This window comes from Andrographis paniculata, unplaced genomic scaffold (assembly GCF_009805555.1).
Source record: "Andrographis paniculata isolate CXL003 unplaced genomic scaffold, ASM980555v1 Contig37END, whole genome shotgun sequence".
In the NCBI taxonomy this organism is placed as follows: domain Eukaryota; kingdom Viridiplantae; phylum Streptophyta; class Magnoliopsida; order Lamiales; family Acanthaceae; genus Andrographis; species Andrographis paniculata.
The window spans coordinates 1,012,664-1,032,179 of record NW_026137570.1 but is presented as its reverse complement, the minus strand read 5'-3'; the positions used below and the strand labels follow the sequence as shown (position 1 = coordinate 1,032,179).

Sequence of the window (19,516 nt, the reverse complement as noted above, 5' to 3'; positions counted from 1 at the left end):
ATAATAATAAATATTAATTTTTATTTTAAAAATACCAACAAAATTTTTCATAATAAAAAAAATAATATTCCCCCGTCCTATAACAAAATATTTATTTTTTCATTTTAATTTGTTTTATAATAAAATATCAATTTTTTCATTTTTATGTAAATCGTAATTATATTGTTTACCTAACATTACAAATACCCTTACAACTTATAATATATTACATTTTAATCATTACATTTATATCATATAATACTAATAATAAAATTATTTTAATTATTTCTATTTTATTCCTACTATATTATAATATAATACTAATATTTTTAAAATCCCATGAAAAAACAAATGTAGTATCATATCATATAATCATAAATTTATTAAGCTCTACATTGGATACAGTAAGTAACCTAATCGTGCAATCGGGAGAGAATTATTATGTGATATAATATTTTATAAAAAAATTAGTTTTTTTTACCACCTTATTTGTCTTTTTATTTTATTTTTAGAAGAAATAGTTATATATTTTAAATTATATAATCATTAAAGTTTTTTTATTTTAGTTAAATTAATTAATTTTTTAAATTTTAATTTATGATGATTTATTTTACATAATAATTAATTTTATCAGTATATTATTTTAATTATTAACTAATTAGATTTTATCTACCTTTCATATCTACAAAAAAAAATTGAACATATAAAATGAAACGAAAAAAAAAGTATATTTTATTCATATTAAAAAACATTATAAATAAATAATGAAAAAAAATAAAAAATACTTCATATAAATGAAGATAAAGCAGTATTTTTATTTTATTTTTTGGATTATGAAAACTACAAACAAACCCCTATATATTTATTTATTTATTTTCGAACCCTTGTTGTTAGTTTATAGTTTCTGCGCCCTAAAATTCATAATCGCTGTGTTAGCGAGGCGCGGAGAGATGCTGCAGAGATGGTGCTCGAAGCTCCGGCCGTTGGCGGCGGCGCGCCGCTCTATGCCGGAAACCTACCTCCTCCTCCTCCGCCGCCACTCATCTATCTCCAGTCACTTCCTTCACATTCGTCCGCATTTTACCCACAATACCCAAACTATCAGTCGTTCCTTTTTTTCCCCCAATTTTGATTCACCCCTCGGCGCTCCTTTTCCTCCCATCTCATACTCTCCGCTCCAAGTAAGTATGAAATTTCACCTTCCTGTGACAATTTTTTTGGCAAAGTTGTGTTGATCTTGTATGTTAAGCTTTCTATAGTGAATCAATGGCATTTTGAATCGTAAATTATTTGATTCTGCGTGCGACCTGCAATCTCTTCCGATGAATGTTGTAGAAATTGGATATAAATTGGAAAATATATATGCTTTGAGGTTTGGATGCGAATTGAATTTCTTCTATCTTAGTTTTAGCTTATTGATTGGGGGAATTCTCTGTAGGTTTATTCTTAGCATCAATTATTGGGAAATGAAATTCCTAAAAATTTAGGGTCATTTGGCCCATTCCATGGACAGCCATGTCTGGTTTCATTCATCTCACGAGGCTTTGCTATCACAAACCTAATGATTCCTTATTCAATCCAGCTTGCATATATCTGCATAATTTGTTTATCAATTAACACAAGACCACTTGTTAAAGTTCAATTCGTGACCTCTAGTCATATGCAAAGAATTTGTTTATATTGAATCCATGAATATATATATTTTTTAATCTCTTGTTGCTTGTTTTCTTTATTGCTGGTATGATTTTCCGGAGCACATCACTCCTAATTGAAGTTAATTCAGGGTTTTTCACAAATGTTGTCGGTTGTTGAAATTCATTTTTCATTTTGAAATGATTCTTTTAGTTGACACAAGTGCGGCACATCACTGCGAAGCAGAAGGAAAGGAAGTTGAAGAGTAGGAAGCCAATGACACCAATAACTTCCAAAGTCAAAAAAATCAAGATGAAATACTATTCGTATGAATATGACGCGTTATAAATCTACATTTGAGTACCTAAGATTTTCGGGCCTCATGATTTTATTATAATTGTACTTGACAGGTCTTATAAGGGCAGGTTTAGGGTAATGAGCAACGGGCAAATCAGACGATGGAAGGAGGGCAAGAGACATAATGCACATTCAAAGGTTAGCCATCTGTCTCATGCTATATTAATTTATACTACTATATTGTGACAAGACCCTGTGCAACAGAGCAGGTTTATGCAAAGTTTTTATACTTGCAAATCGGAATGCTGTGGTAATGATTTGTTGCATTGTTTTGATGCCTTACATTAACTGCTGTATACATGTTTGACCTGCGGATTTTCTTTGTTTAAATAATAAAACGAATGTAAGGGTTTGTTTGTTTTGTGTTTTTATTTGAAGGAATTTTTTTTGACGTGAGATATAGAGAATTGTGTAGTTATTATAAAATTAATGAGTGTCTAATATATTAATTTTTATGGAAAAATGTGTTGGGTATTTTTGTTTGTAAGAACACACCCGAAGTTCTTGCTGACTTTCATGAAAAGATCACTTGATATTCACTTCGCCAAGATTGGCTTTTATTGCCTTACACATCTTAACTCTTTTAACTGTATTTTAGTCATATATTTTGAACACTACCAAGGTGAAGGAAAATAACGTAAATGGTTCTATTAGACCAAATCATTTCTATGTTAGTCCCACTATAAGATATTGTTTAATACGGATCCCACTGCTTATATATATTTCAAATTTTCATCAAATTGTAGCAATTTTATTCCCACCATTTTTTCCCATCATAAGTTAGAATTTAGTTTCATGGGTGTTGAATAATGTCATAAAAATGTGTTGTTCCACGCCAAATAATTCAACATTATGTGAAAATTGATTATAGTAATTCTGATGGAAAAAGATCTAGGGGTTAAAAATGAAATAATTTGGCTGAAAAAGGTGTTTTGATGGAATTGAATCCCATCACTGAAATTCTCTTTAGCTTAAAAAGTTCTTTGTTGTGAGTTTAGAACAATAAATTTTTTTAATTTGAACAATTATTTGATGTGATTTTAATGGATATTGGTGTTATGAATGTAAATTTGATTTTTAGTGTAATATAAAAAATAAAAGATAAGTGTTTGCTTTGATTTTTTTGGGAAAAAAAAAAGCTAATAGTAAAAACCTCACTGAACCCCAACCAAACACACACTTTATTAGGAATTTGGGGGTTCTTGTTAATTATTTGAAACTGTAAAAGTGTTATTAAAATTTTTGTTTTATTGTATTTTAGATGTTTTGTGAAATAAAATAATGTATTTTTATTAGAACAATATGTCTTGGGAACTATGATAGTTATAAACCAACAACGATCTTAGCCAAAAAATCAAGAAAATCTGGCTCTTCCATGATGCTTGTCACTTTTGAGCGCACCATTTCATCCATATTTTGTTTTTCATTATCGCAACGTCACCTTGTAAATTTGATGTTTCTAATCTATCGAACACTCCTGAATTAATATTAACTAAAATGATTGTCTATTCTCAGTCTAAGAAGTCAAAGCGACGTCTTAGACAACCCAGTGTTGTCCCATTGGCGTACGCAAAAGTAATGAAGAAGCTCAACTTTTGTAACTGAATCCGAACTTGAAATTGGCAGCAGAATGCAGTTCACTTTAGGACATCATGTTACCTGTTCATTTGGTCCAAAATTTCCGGTCGAATCGCTGTAGATTCTCTTGCAGATGCTCTTGTAGGCATCTTGCAAGATCCTGCATCGGCACTCCAGGTAAAAACACAACACTTCTTGCAATTTATTTCATTTTCTTGTTCTTGTTAGTCTAATTGGGCTACAAAATATGATTGTACTCTCCTAATTTCTGAGCCCTGAATAGGCTCTGAATAAATCATCTATGAGACTTGTTAAGGTGGTTTCTATAATATGCTGTGATTTTGGGCATTTTCTTCCTTGTGCTAGAATAGTGTTACGAAAGCTTGGATCTTGGCCGGGATTTATCCTGATGTTAAGCCCTACGAATCTTTTATTTGAACTTCGTTTGGCGGTTATGGAAATATTATAAATTTGAATTTAAATAAGTTCTTGATGTGATATAAACAGAGACTTGATGTTATATTTTGGACCAAGAATATGGTCCCTTAATAGGGACAAGAGCTCACAAACAAACAAACTTGGCACCGTGTGGGATCCTCGCCCTGGACCCGGTCCTGGAGACACTCTTTTCACTATTTAAATTTATATTCAATTTTTTTTTTGTTGTAATAAAAAAAGTATTTTGGTTTTTTATATTTTTACCCACTTTTTAAAGGATTTGTGCCTGATTAATGAAAATAATATATATTTTTTATCTTTTATATTTAAACAATATAATTTTTTTATTATATGTTTTGGACCGTGCCTAAGCAAAATATATGGTTTGTTGGGGGCACAAGTTCTCGTATTATTAAAAAAAGTACAATATAGAGTATGGTTAAATTTCTATAAATTAATAAATTCTTTGAAATAATAAAATTTTTCAGTCCGGATTTTGGCATTTGTTAAAAAATCATCTAATTTAATAAGATAATAAAATAATAATTTTTTGAAAAATTCCTTAATAAATTTATGGTCTATTAAAACTCTATTAATAATTCATAAATATTACGTATATGAATATTATCATAATTTGTTAAAATATGAATGTACAGTTACATGATTTTTTTTTAAAAAAAAAATCTAAATTTAATTGGATTTAATGCCTGTCTTTTTTAATTTTCCAAGTTCTTTAGTTGAAAAAAAGCTATTGAGTTTTATGAATTATTTTATTTTTATATAAAAAATTTATATAATACATATTTCAATCATCAGGCAGAATATATTTAATTGACTATAATAGATATTTAAATGATATACATTTCTAATAAATTGATACATATTTTACCAAATTTCTGTCTCCAATCAAATAATTATAAATTTTGATGACTTAAAAAGTAATATTTATATTATATTGTCTTAAAAAAAATTATTAATTCGATATAAGATATTAATATTATATTAAATTGATCAGATATATTTACCAAAAAAAAAAAAAAAAAACTATCTTGAAATGATAAACAAACTATCTCTATATTTAAAATAAAGAAAAATATATAATACTAAAATTGAAAAGAAATTAGAAATCAAAATTATAACTCGAATAATATATTAAAAAAAAAAGAAAAAGAAAAAACTATATAAGCAGTTATCGGGGGAGTTGCGCGACTGTCGCCACACTGCAGCATTCTTTCTTTCTAGGGTTTTTTTGGGGGGTTTGCGTTTCTCCCAAAATCCCTATTCATTATCATGGCCGGCCAAACGATAACCGCCATGGAAAACGGCGATGCCAAGCTCCAGAAGAAGCACAAGAACAAGCAGAAAAGAAAGCACGGAGGAGCGACCGATTCTGAATTCGATTCGGAGCAAGGCAAGGGCCGGAATGTAGAGGAAAACGGGAATCCAATTATCGACGCTCCACCCGAGCTTTCCGCTAAGAAGAAGAAGAAGAACAAACAGAAGAACGACGCGATCTCAAACGACGATGCATCGGAAGAAACACCTCGAAAGAAGAAGAAGAAGACCAAAAAAGACGAGGAAGAAGCTGTGACTCAGAAGGAAGCGAACGGTGTTGAAGGCGCCGATCAAGTGCGAGAAGGAAACGGCGTCGTCGTATCCGGGAAGAATGTGAATGATTCGAAGTACAGAGCGTTGGATTCGTTTTCTGAGTCTGCGCTTCCTGGCGAGATATTGGATTGCTGTAAGACCTTCGACAAGCCATCGCCTATTCAGTCGAATTCCTGGCCCTATCTCCTCGACGGTCGCGATTTTATCGGAATTGCAGCCACTGGATCCGGTGAGTATTCCTTGTTTCTACGTATTTGTTGCTACACCATGGATTATAGATGGAAAAAATACCAAATTACATATGGTACTGAAAAAAATACTGAAAACATGGATTCTGAGTATATCGCTTTTTCTGTATACCCTGGTCAGTATGTTTAAAAGTTTGATACAATATACGTTATGGTCCAGCGTTTTTGGTATACTCGCACCATCCTTACCGCGGATTTTTGTCACTATTTGTTTTTCATCCTGACAACTGTGTGTAAATAATCTGTGATAATTTCCAATTTGTATGTTTCTCAGGTAAAACAATTGCATTTGGAGTGCCTGCCATTGTGCACGTTTTGAACAAGCGGAAAAGCAAGGCTACTAAGAAAATGAATCCAAGTTGTCTTGTTCTTTCGCCCACGAGGGAGCTGGCTCAGCAAGTATGTTAGTCCATTTATTGGTTGAAGATTCATCAATTTCATATTTCTAATTTGAAAATATTCGGAACTATCTCATGCTGGTTTGAGCTGGACATGAGTTTTAATAAATACTATAATATTATATTGTTATATTGGTTGATTGTTACATAGAGTAAGTGTACTTTGGAAATTAATGAATATAATATTATATTGATTCATTGTGACATAGAGTAGGGCATTTTGGAAAATATAAGAGTGGCCTGACTAGGTTAGAGAAAACTTTGAATAAATTGAGTGTGCAAATGATTGTTGTATATTTGTAAATTGTTGTAATATTGAAAGGTATAAATTAAAGAGTGTTTAAGATCTTTCTTTTTTATTGCTATAAGTGGAAAGTGTATATATTTATAGACAAATAAAAAAGTAAAACAATCTTATATTTGGTGGACGGAGGGAGTAATATGTAATTATCTTAGATTTCAGATGTTCTCTGCGATGCTGGGAAGCCTAGCGGAGTGAGTTCAGTTTGCGTCTATGGAGGGACCTCTAAAGGACCGCAGATATCTTCTTTAAAGTCTGGTGTGGTGAGTTCTCCATTGTCTTAACAGTATAAACATGGTTTCGTTGTATTTTCGTATGTGATATGATGGTAAGAAAATATTCCATCAACGGCCTGGATGATGAAAGGACGTAAGCAATCTGATCCTCCATCAGATTCCATAGATTTGCATGTATGACACATGCCTTATTTGTTGTTGCATTTTGCAGGATATTGTTATTGGGACTCCGGGCCGCCTTAAGGACCTGATTGAAATGGGTGTGTGCCAACTAAAGGATGTATCTTTTGTGGTAAGTAGTATAAGTAGTGTGTGACTGGTTTTTTTTGGGACTGATAGCATGCATCTCAATATATTTCGGCTTTGTCTGATGAACGATTCCGATTGCAATTGATGCTTTAGGTTCTAGATGAAGCTGATAGAATGCTTGACATGGGATTTGAACCTGAGGTCCGATCTATCTTACGTCAAACATGCCCTGGTATGACTTGCAACTTGATTATATATTAATTTAAAGATGTTTAGTTTGTTGTCTCATGGAAATGTTTGTATAAATCTTGGAAATCTCTCTCTACTCAGTATGTTTGCTTTGACATGGCACATATGGAAGATATCTGAATCCTTCGTTTTTCATAGCAAATAGTATAATAATTATTATTGTTATTATTATTACTATTATTATATTCTATTTGTTTAAATGTGATCTGTTGACATGAATTATTATGTATCAGTTCGGCAAATGGTGATGTTTAGTGCAACATGGCCACTGCCAGTACACCAATTAGCTCAAGAATTCATGGATCCCAACCCTGTCAAGGTGCGTGTTCTCTGTGATAACCACTTCTAATTACTGGTTGCTTTTTGTCACTGTTTATTTGGAATTAAAATGCGTCTCAGGTAGTTGTTGGCTCTGAAGATTTAGCTGCCAATCACGATGTTCTGCAAATAGTTGAGGTATGTTTTTACTTTTAGCTGTTTATGCATGTGTTCTTGTTCCTAAATATTTGTGAATATTCTTTTTTTTTTATTATTATTCTCTGGGCGTTGAAGGTATTGGATGATCGAGCACGTGATCAGCGATTGCAGGAATTGTTGGAAAAGTACCACAAGTCAAGAAAGTAAGTGTAGCTGGTGTAAGTTGTGTACACAGACTTTGAGAGTTGTAGAAATTAAGCCTCGAGTTTTCTCTGTCCAACATACTAACCTTTAGCTGGCAAAATATTTTCTTTGCTCTATATGGAATTGCTTGTGGTTCTTGTAAATTTGATCGCAAACCTTTGTATTTTTGTAGCCCGCTAAGCATATGTGAAATTATATGTTAAATTTTCCTCGAAGGTTTTGTGATAAGCGGTTGTAATCTCTGCAGAAATAGAGTGCTAGTTTTTGTACTATACAAGAAAGAAGCATCTCGGGTGGAGAATATGCTTCAGAAAAGGTCCTTTCTGTTTACCCTTTCATTTGATTGTTTGGGTTACTTTCGTCACACGCTGCGATCTATTTGATGGATAAAATTTTGATCCTTTATGTTCCACTTTCGTCACTAGGGGTTGGAAAGCTGTTTCTATTAGCGGTGATAAAGCACAGAACGCAAGAACACAAGCATTGTCTCAATTTAAGGATGGAAAAAGTCCTCTATTGGTAGGTTTCTTCTATTTTTTTTTTAAGCTGTATATTATGACCAAAAACAATAAAATACTCCACTTGTCCCTACTGAATCTTTTCTGGAGATATCCAGATAAGATTACCACCGACGTCACTGTTTCTTATTCCATCCTATATAATGATTGGCCACACCATTAATTTTCTAGTAACAATAAAGTTAGTGAAAGTTTTCGGTAGGATATTCATTAGAGGATTTCTTAGTTCTGCAATTGGCATCTCGATAGCTAATGTGATCTTTAGGCAATTTCATAAAGCCTCTGTTCTTGTTTATTTTCCACAGATAGCAACTGATGTTGCTGCCCGAGGATTGGATATTCCTGATGTTGAGGTTGTAATAAATTACAGTTTCCCTCTGACTACGGAGGATTATGTTCACCGAATTGGTCGAACTGGAAGAGCAGGTAAAAAGGGGGTGGCTCACACATTCTTTATGAAGGAAAACAAGGTATAATTCGATCTTATGCTTAGCTTATACATTTGTGTTTCTCATTATTTATTTTAGTCATTGTACCTGACCATACTCTTGATGAATTCTTTTTAGGCACTTTCCGGGGAGTTGATAAATGTTCTCAGGGAAGCCAAGCAGGTCGTTCCCGAATCCCTGCTAAAATTTGGGACTCACGTCAAGAAAAAGGTTAGCCGTACCAGTTTTTTTTTTTTTCTCTGGTGAAATTTGTTTCAAGGTTCTTTGATGTTTACCTTTTTTATATATATTATACTACAAATTTATTTTACATTCAAAATATCAATCAACCTCTATTTATATCACATCAAACAACTATTCAAATTCAAATTTTTACTATTAAAAAATCCAAATCCAAAAACTCAAACCGACAAACAAACCCACCCTTAATTTTACTCCCACTATAACACATCTATATTTGGTTTCGCGCGTAATTTTAGTCACGTAAGGTTTTTGTCAGAGCTCGTGAATTTGTAGGGCTGAAAATGTCACAATTTTATGCCAAGTTGATTTATTTTGTCATTAGAGTTATCAAATTTTGTAAGAAAACAAGTATTGCAATGGAACTAATCTCAAAATAGACCTTTAATGTAATCTTTTATATATTTGTTAATCTCCTATTCACATCTAAATGTTAGCCCAGGATTTCTTTACAGTTAGAAATTAGAACAATGTGTAAAAAGCATTAAGAGTATGAAAGGGTTTATTTTACTTAGTGATTAATTTTGGGTTTTGGTTTTAGTTTTTATTCCAATAGTATGTTTGATACTATGTTTAGTGAGAGAAAAAAATAGGCTATTTTCATAGTGAATTGTAAGGATTACACTGCAAAGAAACTCAAAAAAGTCGCCATGGAAACGGAGCTTCTATGTAATTTTGCTTTTGAAAAACATATCTATTGTGCATGTATGAATTTTAGTTACTGGTAATTGTAATCACTGCAATGCATATATATATATATACACATGAAATTTCCTTCGATAGTTATCAAGTTTAATGTGGTCTGTACTGATCCGAAACGCCTTTGGTTGTCAAATCCTTGCAGGAATCTAAATTATACGGTGCCCATTTCAGAGAAATCGGTGCCAACGCTCCTAAAGGTACAAAAATAACATTTGACAACTCTGATGATGAGGATTGATTCTCCGATTTTGAGTAGGAACGGTTCTGAGGACAATTTTTTTCCCAATGTTGAAAACATTTGCCAGAGGCATCGGGAAAGCATCGGGTATTCACTTTTCTGGTAATCTATTTTCATGGATATATATATATATATATGTTATTGACATTCTTTTAAGAATTCTGCCAAATTTGTGTTAGCTACGGAAATTTCCAAAATTTCTTCTCTTTTCATATTTATAAGCAGCATTTTTAATTAATTACGTGAAATTATTGAAAATTTTCCGTTAGAAAATTGGACAGTGTTGGCACTGTATTAAACAATACTCTCTCTGTTCCAATATTTTTGTGTCATGGGTTTTTAGCTTGTATATTCTAGCGTGTGTACGATGGATCTGTTTTATATGTTAGCTATGATAATTAATCCGTAATATAAAAATTAATATTTTGTTTTGAAGTGTTACTTCTTGTGTATGTATATTATATATATAGTGGTAATGTGTTTATAGTAATATTCATAGTGAATTGTCCCATTTAAAATTTGTTGGGTGATCAAACAATTATATTTTTTGCTATTATTATTATTATTATGAATTATTTTATAAATTGTATTTAAACAAGTAAAAGGAAACTAACTTGGTATAAAAGAAAGTTGCAGACAACTTGTGATTTGAGATGAGATAGTAATATATATAGTAAGTAATTAAATTGTTAGCATATGTACATAATGTAACTTTTGTTACTTTTTCTTTTGTTTTTTTACTTGAACTAGTTTTGTTCTGAGGGTGGGATTTTTACTATTCTCACAATTTTTTTTTCCAAAAATATCAAATCAAATATTTATTTTTTATTTTTTATATTATATTAAAAATTAATTTTACATTTAAAATATTACATCAATTCTTTAATAATTTTATAAGGAAAATAAAAACGCATAGGACTGTAGCAACAAAAATGTGTGTACAGTTATTATATTAGTTGGGATTCCTGTTGGAAGCATGCCTAAAATTAAGTATTAAATTTAAATTTTTGTTTAAATAGTGAATTTGTTTATTTAGACAAAATAGTATTATTGGGCATCAGGTCTATTTGACAAATAGGATTAACATCGATGCACCCCTGGATTAAAATGTAATTAAACACAAATTATTGAATCAAAATATGATATTTTAAATGAAAATAAACAGATTATTATACTCTTTTAACTTATGCGCATTTGCTATTTTTGTTTATCTAGCACAAATAAAATATATTTTCTATTATTAAATTAAGTCTCCATCTTAAAATACCAAATTGTTTTAATAAAATATAACTTTCTTTGTTTGAAATAACAAGTTTAAATGTAATGCGTAATTTTTTTTATATAAACAAGAAAATAAAGTGATTAAAAATGTACAATGGTATGATTTTTTACTTTAAAAAAAAAAGCTTATTTTTTTTATTTTCTTAAGAAAAAATAAGGAAAATAAATTTATCTTTATATCACAAAACAAAACAATTATTTATCCGGGACAGATAGAATGTTATTTTATAATCAAATAAAATGAATAAATGTAGTATATATTTGGGTGAGCAGAAGTAATATATTCTAAAAGAAATATTGGGTATAAGATTGAATAGCTGCAAAAAAGCAAGGGCAGAAAACACAAGCAATTCACGTAAAACTATACCATAATTTTGTGCAACCCTTAAAACTCATGCTTTCCTAGCTTTTATCCAAAAATGAGATTTAAACATTCATAAGTTTCAAGATCTTACCTTACCTATGGCCGCCAGCACTTTTCTGAACACAAGTTCGACGGGGACACAAGTTCCCTCCGAACCACCACCTCCGATCTTTCTAAATTTAGAAACCGAGTCTTCGACACTTCCTATTCTTTTCCCGCCCTGTGGATTCTTAAAAAACAGTGAGTTAGTAACATAGCACACAGGGGTTCTTCTAGAAGTTCTCCAAACAAGTCGTCGATGGTATCCACTACTTCCTCCTTCGTTGTTGCGTCGAATGTTTTCATTTCTCGGAGTCATGTCCGCGACATGATCGTGCAATACTCCAATTTCTAGAGGGTATCCCAGTATTGTTTTACCTGTTAATTTACTTTTCAGAGAGACGAATGGGACATCCTCTGCTCGGTTATTTGCTTCGACGGTTAACTGGACATCCACAAGCGTCGCTTCCTGTGAACCATTGTAATCCAGCGATTCGACCTTTTTTTTGTTAACTGTTTCGTCTCCGTTCCGAGTTGTTGTCTGAATCGAAGATTGTTCGAATGTATGAGGTTTTCGCTTCGATGGTTTTTGCTTGGAAACACCTGCAAATGTCGAGAGAGCGAACGCATCATGGCGTGTCGATTGTTAGGAGTCTCTTTGAAAAAATGAATGTACTACAAACTTCGATCCACCCAAAAAATATGTATGTTTACACATATTCCCAACATCTTATACTAAATGCTTCTCTTCCAAGGAGAAGATCCGAATGTTACCGTACATTTTTAGTTATGCAATCACTTTGTTTTGGTATCTTCAATCTTCAAGCATACAAATTTGAAGTTAGTTACCGTGTTGACTCTAATTAGTCAGTACAAATACAATGCTAATAGTACACGAGATATAAATCGACAATAGAAGACATATATATATATATCAACATATGCAAATACAATATAAAAATTAATAGTACATAATAATATTTCACACAATACATATTACAATTTATTACTAACACGCAAAATATATATATAAAATAAAACTGATAGCACTTACTAGCAATCTACTATGACAAATGCTATATTAATTCAAATAATATGCAACAAACTATAATTCATGTGATGATAATGACTTATCAACATGATGATAATTAGCTCTAATTAGAATCATAATGTTCCCTATAAAGTTAATTTTACAATCAATACTTTACTATAGTCTACTATTATTTTTCATTGAGAACATTAAGTTCATATTTGTTTTATACTCATTTTCTTCTATCATTATTTCTAAATTAGGATGTCCGAAACTTTCAAAAATTTTTACATACGGTCTTTCTCATTTAATCCTTCAAAATATAATTTATAAAAAATTTAAACAAAAAGTTAGGACAACATAATAAAACTATCAAAATTATAACAACGGTTAGGAAAAGAAATTCAGAAAGAAACACACATATCCTAATTAACTCATTAATATACAACCACATGATATAAGTCATAAACCAGCAGCAGATATTAATATGTGAAGCACAACGACAAGAAGAAGAGTTGAATCTGTTTACCTGAAGGCTTGGACACTCCATCAGCCTCTGAATCCTCTAAATGAGAATCAGAAGAAGAAGCAGCACCATATTCGATCGATTTCGAAGAAACCGGCATTGCGACATTCAAAGAATCTTCATCCACTGTAGATGGGAACAACGGGATATCCAATGATCTTAGATCCGCAGATGAATTCATGGAGTTACATGCATTTCCCAGTACGTATACACATTTGGTTCTCTTTGCTCTTCCAGGAGTTCTTTTTGGTACATCTAATAGCAAATACAGGAGCATTTTCATTTGCTGGAAATGAAGATCTATGCATATAATCATATCTACATTTATGAACTCTAGAAACAGATTGATGCATGATGCTAATGGTTGTTAATCATATACTGAAAATGCTTCAAATTGTTGTTTTCTGCCCCAAAAATTGCCTGAAAACAACTTCAGGATGAAAATAACTCGTAGTACTTCTCACATGAACACAGTATCTAATCTAAACTTTTGTTTTTCTTATACAGATCTCTGCAGTTATTTATTGTCATATTTCATTTATGTAAGATGCAGAAACTGAGAAATCATGCGAATATGTTGAATTTTCTTCATGATTCTTTCTTTGATTCCACAAAATACGCATAATTTTACATCAGAGTCTTTGACAGAATAATATCAATTCTGTGCGTCTCCTAATAATTGGACAGTTGAAGACTAAAGTGAGTAAATACATAAAGAAGCAGGATATGAATATACCTGAATTCTGAATTTCTCCATTTTGCAGTGGTATTTCAAACTCGAAGGAATTACTGATTCCGTTTTCCTCTTGTCTATGCTTTAAGATTTCCGTAGGATAACAATCGGATTTACACAATCTGTAAACCAAAAAGTTCACAAATACAAGCAAATTCAGATTCAATTAGGCTGCAAAATCCCTAGAAATAATAGATTCCAAATGAATTAGAAACAAAAAAACAAAATCAAATCCTAGTGGCAACAGCAGCAACAGAGATTAAATCGACACAAAAATAAGGAACACGCAATGTATGTATGTATATTGCATACTCGGAGGAATCCTCTCTGGAACGAGGTCGTTTCAAGCTGGAGGTTAGGGAAGCTGAAAGAGGAGCTGTTGCAACAGTTCTGTCCGGCATATAAACCAATGTTTCTTCCCCACACTCTGCCATATCTGTGTGCTCCTTCCTTCCTTCCTTCTTTCCTCCTCCAGCTCTTACGAACATGCAGAACGCATTGAGTGAGAGGATTTGGGTGATTCAGAATCCGTTAAGAACCCTCTCCAATGGCGGATTGCTACCTGTCTCCTTCTGATGTACGAACGGTTTTTTGTCTTTATCCTTTCACGCTTTACATTACTCTTTTTCTATGTATAGATTTTCCATTTCCTTCTCTCAGTGACTCTAGCTAAAATAAATTGGCATATATTTGTACAAGTTTAACTTAAAATATTGGTATATATATATATATATATATATTGATTTATTTAGTTTTTATTTATTTAAAATATTATACAAGTTCCGTCCATTCCCTCCGCTTAATTTACATTTCACACATATGTTTTTTAAATTGTTTTGTTCCATATAATTTTATCAATTGTTAGAGTGATAAAAAAGAAAACTTCTATATATGTAACTAAAAAAAATAAATCAAAACCTTAGAATTGACTTAAAAATAATATTTCATCCGTCCGCTAATAAAATATTGAAATAAAAATTATTTGTAATATAGAATGAATTTATGACCATGAGATTATAGAATGAATTTATTTTATATGTCACATAATTCGACTAGTATGACTAATTTATACTTATTAAAAATTTAAGAACATTCATATGTAAAACTAACTGAAAATTTGAAAAAAATGTGTTGTCCTAATATCATATGAAATTTAGTAACATAATGAGATAATACATAACTAATTAATATAGCATGTCTTCTATTGTAATATACATTATAGAAACTATTGTTGTATGTTGTATTTGTATATATTAATATATACTAACTTTGTTATTTTATGTTTTGAAGTTACAAAAAAAATATTCCCTCCGTCCCATAACAAAGTATCTATTTTTCTATTTTAGTCCGTACTATAAAAAAAGTATCCATTTTATTTTTAGTAACTGTATTGTCTACTTAATATTACAAATACCCTTACAACTTACAATATATTACACAAATATCATTATCTTTATATCACGCATACTAATAAGCTATATCCCAATATAATACTAATATTTCTAAAACTACGTTACAAAAAATAAAGCTTTTTATAGGTTGAATAGAGCATTAATAATACTCCTTGAGTCGTAATTTAAACTAATTTTGTATCATAACGAAAAGTATCAATTTTTTAAATAAAAATAACTTATAATAATATCAATTTTTTTTATTTGTTATTTAAATTATAAATATATCATTTTAATCTACTAAGAAAATAATTTTATAATTCTTTTTTTATTTATTTAAAGAAACTTAAATGTGAATTATTCAAAACATTTCGATTATATATAAATATATTTAAATTAGGGTCTAAACCATCGTCTAGGGTTTAAGCTCAAGTGCTCCAGTGACGAAGAGTTCCTTTTGTCCCTGCAATGGCTACTGCACTTCGATTGCTCTACTCCAAAACGACGTCGTCCAGAAACCTGTTTGCCTCTTCCATCAACAGTCGTTTCGGAACTCTGCAGTCATTTCTCTGGCAGTGTCAGGAATCGTTTTCGTACAGCGGAAGGGATTTTCATGCCCGAAGCTTCGCTACCGAGGCTTCGGAAGTCGTCACCCAAGACCTGAATTCATCTGTTTCCGCCGCTCTCAACCTCGATAAACGTGTCCCAGCCACCGTCATCACAGGATTTCTCGGCTCCGGAAAGGTGCGAATGATCTCTCGATCACGAGTTTTATTAGCTTCATCGGAATAGATTAGTTTATGTTAGTCTTCGTTCAAAGGTAGTGCGATAATATTGTTTGTTGCCTCTGCTAATTTATTTGTACATTTCTATATGCCATCTTGTTCGATTCTGTATCACAGACTACCCTTCTGAATCATATTCTGACATCAAACCATGGCAAGCGAATTGCTGTTATCGAAAATGAGGTATGGTTAGGTTACAATTAAATTATATCTTTGCCGCACAATTAAAAGTCGAGCATTAGCAGTTTTTGGTGTTTATTGATGCAGTTTGGTGAAGTGGATATTGATAGTTCGTTAGTTGCTAGTCATGCCTCATCTAATGAGGAAATTATCATGGTAAATAATGGCTGTCTATGCTGTACTGTTCGAGGAGATCTAGTCAAAATGCTTTTGGAGTTGGTGAAGGAGAAGCGAGACAAATTTGACCATATTGTTATTGAAACAACGGGTACGGCCTCCATACATGTTTGTTTCCATGGATTAAATTTCACAAAATTTCCTCTAGAAGAATTTCTTGATTCATATTTCAATGTGTAATACCATGTGCTTGTTTGTTGCAATTATACTGTTTCAACACAAATGGCAGCCATTACTTGAGTTCTATTTCGATTTGACCAATTGACAAGATGATTGATGAGTCTTCTTATTCAGGTCTTGCGAAGCCTGGTCCAGTGATTGAAACATTTTGTAGCGATGAACTACTTTCACGTCATGTGAAACTTGACGGAGTTGTTACTTTAGTAGATTCTGTGAATGCTACAAAACATTTGGATGAAGTAAAACCAAGGTTTGTTGTGAATGAGGCTGTGGAACAAATTGCTTATGCTGACCGAATTATATTGAACAAAGTACGGAGGTTCCTCTGTTAATTAAACTATTCTGCTATATGAAATTTTTAAATGGCCATGGAGGAATTAAGACCTTGTGCTTTTTTTTTAATTTAATTTTGGCAGATAGATTTGGTTGGTGAGCCTGAAGTGAAGACATTAACCGAACGGATTAAGGTAAGGACTTTTGCTGCAAAAAGAACGAAAGCAGTTTTTCCTTGCAAACCTGTTTGTCTAAAATTCAGTATGCACCATCAATGTCTTTCGCAAAACCTGTGATCGGTTTACTATCAATTGTCTGCATGGACATGGGGCGACGTTATGATTGGTGGTTTGTTTACAAGCAAGAAATTTGGTGAATTCTTTATATTTAGATGATATTATAACTGTATACACATTCCATTTAATTGTCTTTCTATATGCCTGATAAAAATCATGTTTTATACACTTGAAGAAGCAATGTGTGGTCTGCCGATGTATTTTCTTTGCCTTGGCTTTCTCTTTAGTTGGGTTCTTAAGTTGTGAAAGTGCAAATGGTGATTGATTTTGTTGGAGGAGATAATATATGTGTATGTAAAATGAAATTTATTTTATATATTGTTTTCCAAGTCCAACAATACTGTTGCTGTGATTTATACATATTTTGTACAATTAATATGCTTTTCTTCTGATTTCACTTTAGCATATCAATGGGATGGCACAAATAAGACTAGCTAAGTATGGGGTGGTTGATATGGACTTTGTTTTGGGAGTGGGAGGTTACGATCTTGACAGGTATTTTACATTTGTCTTTACTTCTCTGTCAAATATTTCTTTTGTTCAAACATCGACTTTTGTGAAAAATAAATGAGACCCCAACTTGGTTTTTTTAATTCTTGGGTACACTTCTCTGATGTTTATGTATTATAATTTGCAGAGTTGAGTCCGAAGTGAACTCGGACGATTCTCATTGTTCTCATTCTCATCATGAAACTAGACATGGTGTGTATGCTACAACTAAGCTATTTCATTTCTTGATATCCCCATTCACCTTTCTATTTTCTTTTCCCAAGTAGTAACACGTTAAAGGAAAAAATAAAGTTTAGTAAATGAGGGGCATTTGTAGCTGAATTCCGTACTTGGGATTATATAGCCGACCCATGACGATGATAGTTTGTTGCAAAAGCAACACTCAAGTCAGTGAATCCACATGGAAAATTAATTATGATTTTTTGTCTGGAAAACCAAGTTCTCTCCTAGGAATATCTCAATACCTAAGTTACGACCTTAGAGTTGAGATTGCTAAAAAATAAACGCTTGGCTGCGACTAAGATCGGGACTTATGTTTGAAGAACGATATTAATGTAGCTATCTTAAAATTGCTGAGATTATTACATTAACCTACGACAAAAAACTAGCTCGACTCAACTTGATTTTATGCTATTTGCTATATACCATTAAAAGTTCTGTTCTCATACCGTATGTTCTTTTTCATCACAAAGGTCATCATCACGACCACAAACACGATTCCGCTGTCTCCAGCGTCAGCATTGTTTCTGAAGGAACCTTAGATCTCGATTACGTAAGTCTGCTTCTCTACATCACTAGTGTCTAACGATGTTCAATATCTTAAACCAATGACATGCTACAATATTGGTAATAGATATTATATTTCGTATTACTGAAGGGTAAATAACACTGGATTCTAATTCTACATTTTTTATTTCTGGCAATTTAGTTTGACGATTGGCTTGAACGGCTCGTAGAAGAAAAGGGCGACGATCTTTACAGGATCAAGGGAATATTGTCGGTCAGCGACTCCGAGCAGCGCTATGTCTTCCAGGTGACAATCCTCCCACTTAGTATTCTGACAAATCGAACCATTTCTGAAGACAATAACTCATCCACTTCATATTCAGGCTGTACATGCTATCTTCGATGGGTGCCCGGGCAAGGAATGGGGGACAGACGAGAAGAGGGTAAACAGGCTTGTCTTTATCGGAAAGAACTTGGATGAAACCGCGCTGAGGAAAGGCTTTAAAGGCTGTTTAGTATGATCGAAAAGAATCTTCATTGTTGTTATATGGAAAATTCCGAATTATTTACGAGAATGAACGGTGCCGGGTTTTCGGAATCGGGTTAGTTGTTTCTACTTCCTCTCAGGTATTTTGACATCTTTCTTGTCATGGTATATTTGGTTCTTGTTTCTGACAAGTAATTGTTGTACGAACTTGCTCGAGTGTTTGAACATTTCATATATATATATATATATATCAGTAATACTAATATACTGCCAATATTGTATAGATGGATGGGGAAGGTCACAGCACTGATAAAATACAGAAACACATATAATCTTTATTATATATTGCACATGCTCTTTGTAATAAAGATATTTGTTGTTTATTTATAATTACAGTTTGTCATGAATTAAAATCAACAGGTGGCCAATAGATGCTATATAAATCAACTGAACTTAACCATATGTGGTAGGTGGACCTGAGGTGTCTGGGTTTGAAT

General features: G+C 32.1%; 4 protein-coding genes across 11 annotated transcripts; 3 read left to right on the top strand and 1 right to left on the bottom strand.

The window, feature by feature from the left end:
• Positions 1-886: 886 nt before the first annotated feature.
• LOC127250112 (uncharacterized) lies at positions 887-3,894 on the top strand. The gene is made up of 4 exons (XM_051273271.1): positions 887-1,160; positions 1,825-1,937; positions 2,022-2,106; positions 3,484-3,894. Exons 1-4 carry the CDS (start codon positions 930-932, stop codon positions 3,571-3,573), a joined length of 519 nt encoding a protein of 172 aa, XP_051129228.1. The 5' UTR covers positions 887-929; the 3' UTR covers positions 3,574-3,894.
• A 1,286-nt stretch (positions 3,895-5,180) lies between these two features.
• LOC127250345 (DEAD-box ATP-dependent RNA helicase 5) lies at positions 5,181-12,504 on the top strand. Of its 7 annotated transcripts, XM_051273580.1 has the most exons (16): positions 5,181-5,821; positions 6,115-6,239; positions 6,695-6,802; positions 6,987-7,067; positions 7,178-7,256; positions 7,507-7,592; positions 7,673-7,729; positions 7,826-7,893; positions 8,142-8,210; positions 8,320-8,413; positions 8,718-8,882; positions 8,979-9,071; positions 9,946-10,000; positions 10,109-10,143; positions 12,123-12,206; positions 12,296-12,504. In XM_051273580.1, exons 1-15 carry the CDS (start codon positions 5,275-5,277, stop codon positions 12,168-12,170), a joined length of 1,710 nt encoding a protein of 569 aa, XP_051129537.1. In that variant the 5' UTR covers positions 5,181-5,274; the 3' UTR covers positions 12,171-12,206; positions 12,296-12,504. The 7 variants fall into 7 exon arrangements, 5 of the variants coding, with proteins under 5 accessions (XP_051129537.1, XP_051129538.1, XP_051129536.1 ...); XM_051273581.1 differs by lacking the exon at positions 12,296-12,504 and having other exon boundaries at positions 10,109-10,128; positions 12,123-12,259; XM_051273579.1 differs by lacking the exon at positions 12,296-12,504 and having other exon boundaries at positions 12,123-12,246.
• On the bottom strand, positions 11,649-14,690 carry LOC127250346 (uncharacterized). Of its 2 annotated transcripts, XM_051273584.1 has the most exons (5): positions 14,327-14,689; positions 14,018-14,136; positions 13,285-13,536; positions 12,104-12,328; positions 11,649-11,906 (listed from the first exon to the last, which is right to left on the bottom strand). In XM_051273584.1, the coding sequence occupies exons 1-5, from the start codon at positions 14,500-14,502 to the stop codon at positions 11,866-11,868; spliced, it is 813 nt and encodes a 270-aa protein (XP_051129541.1). In that variant the 5' UTR covers positions 14,503-14,689; the 3' UTR covers positions 11,649-11,865. The 2 variants fall into 2 exon arrangements, with proteins under 2 accessions (XP_051129541.1, XP_051129540.1); XM_051273583.1 differs by having other exon boundaries at positions 11,649-12,328; positions 14,327-14,690.
• Positions 14,691-15,812: 1,122 nt separating this feature from the next.
• On the top strand, positions 15,813-19,409 carry LOC127250232 (uncharacterized). The gene is made up of 10 exons (XM_051273398.1): positions 15,813-16,149; positions 16,308-16,373; positions 16,458-16,638; positions 16,842-17,038; positions 17,144-17,194; positions 17,700-17,791; positions 17,934-17,998; positions 18,499-18,578; positions 18,735-18,839; positions 18,916-19,409. The coding sequence occupies exons 1-10, from the start codon at positions 15,874-15,876 to the stop codon at positions 19,051-19,053; spliced, it is 1,251 nt and encodes a 416-aa protein (XP_051129355.1). The 5' UTR covers positions 15,813-15,873; the 3' UTR covers positions 19,054-19,409.
• The last annotated feature ends 107 nt before the right edge of the window (positions 19,410-19,516 follow it).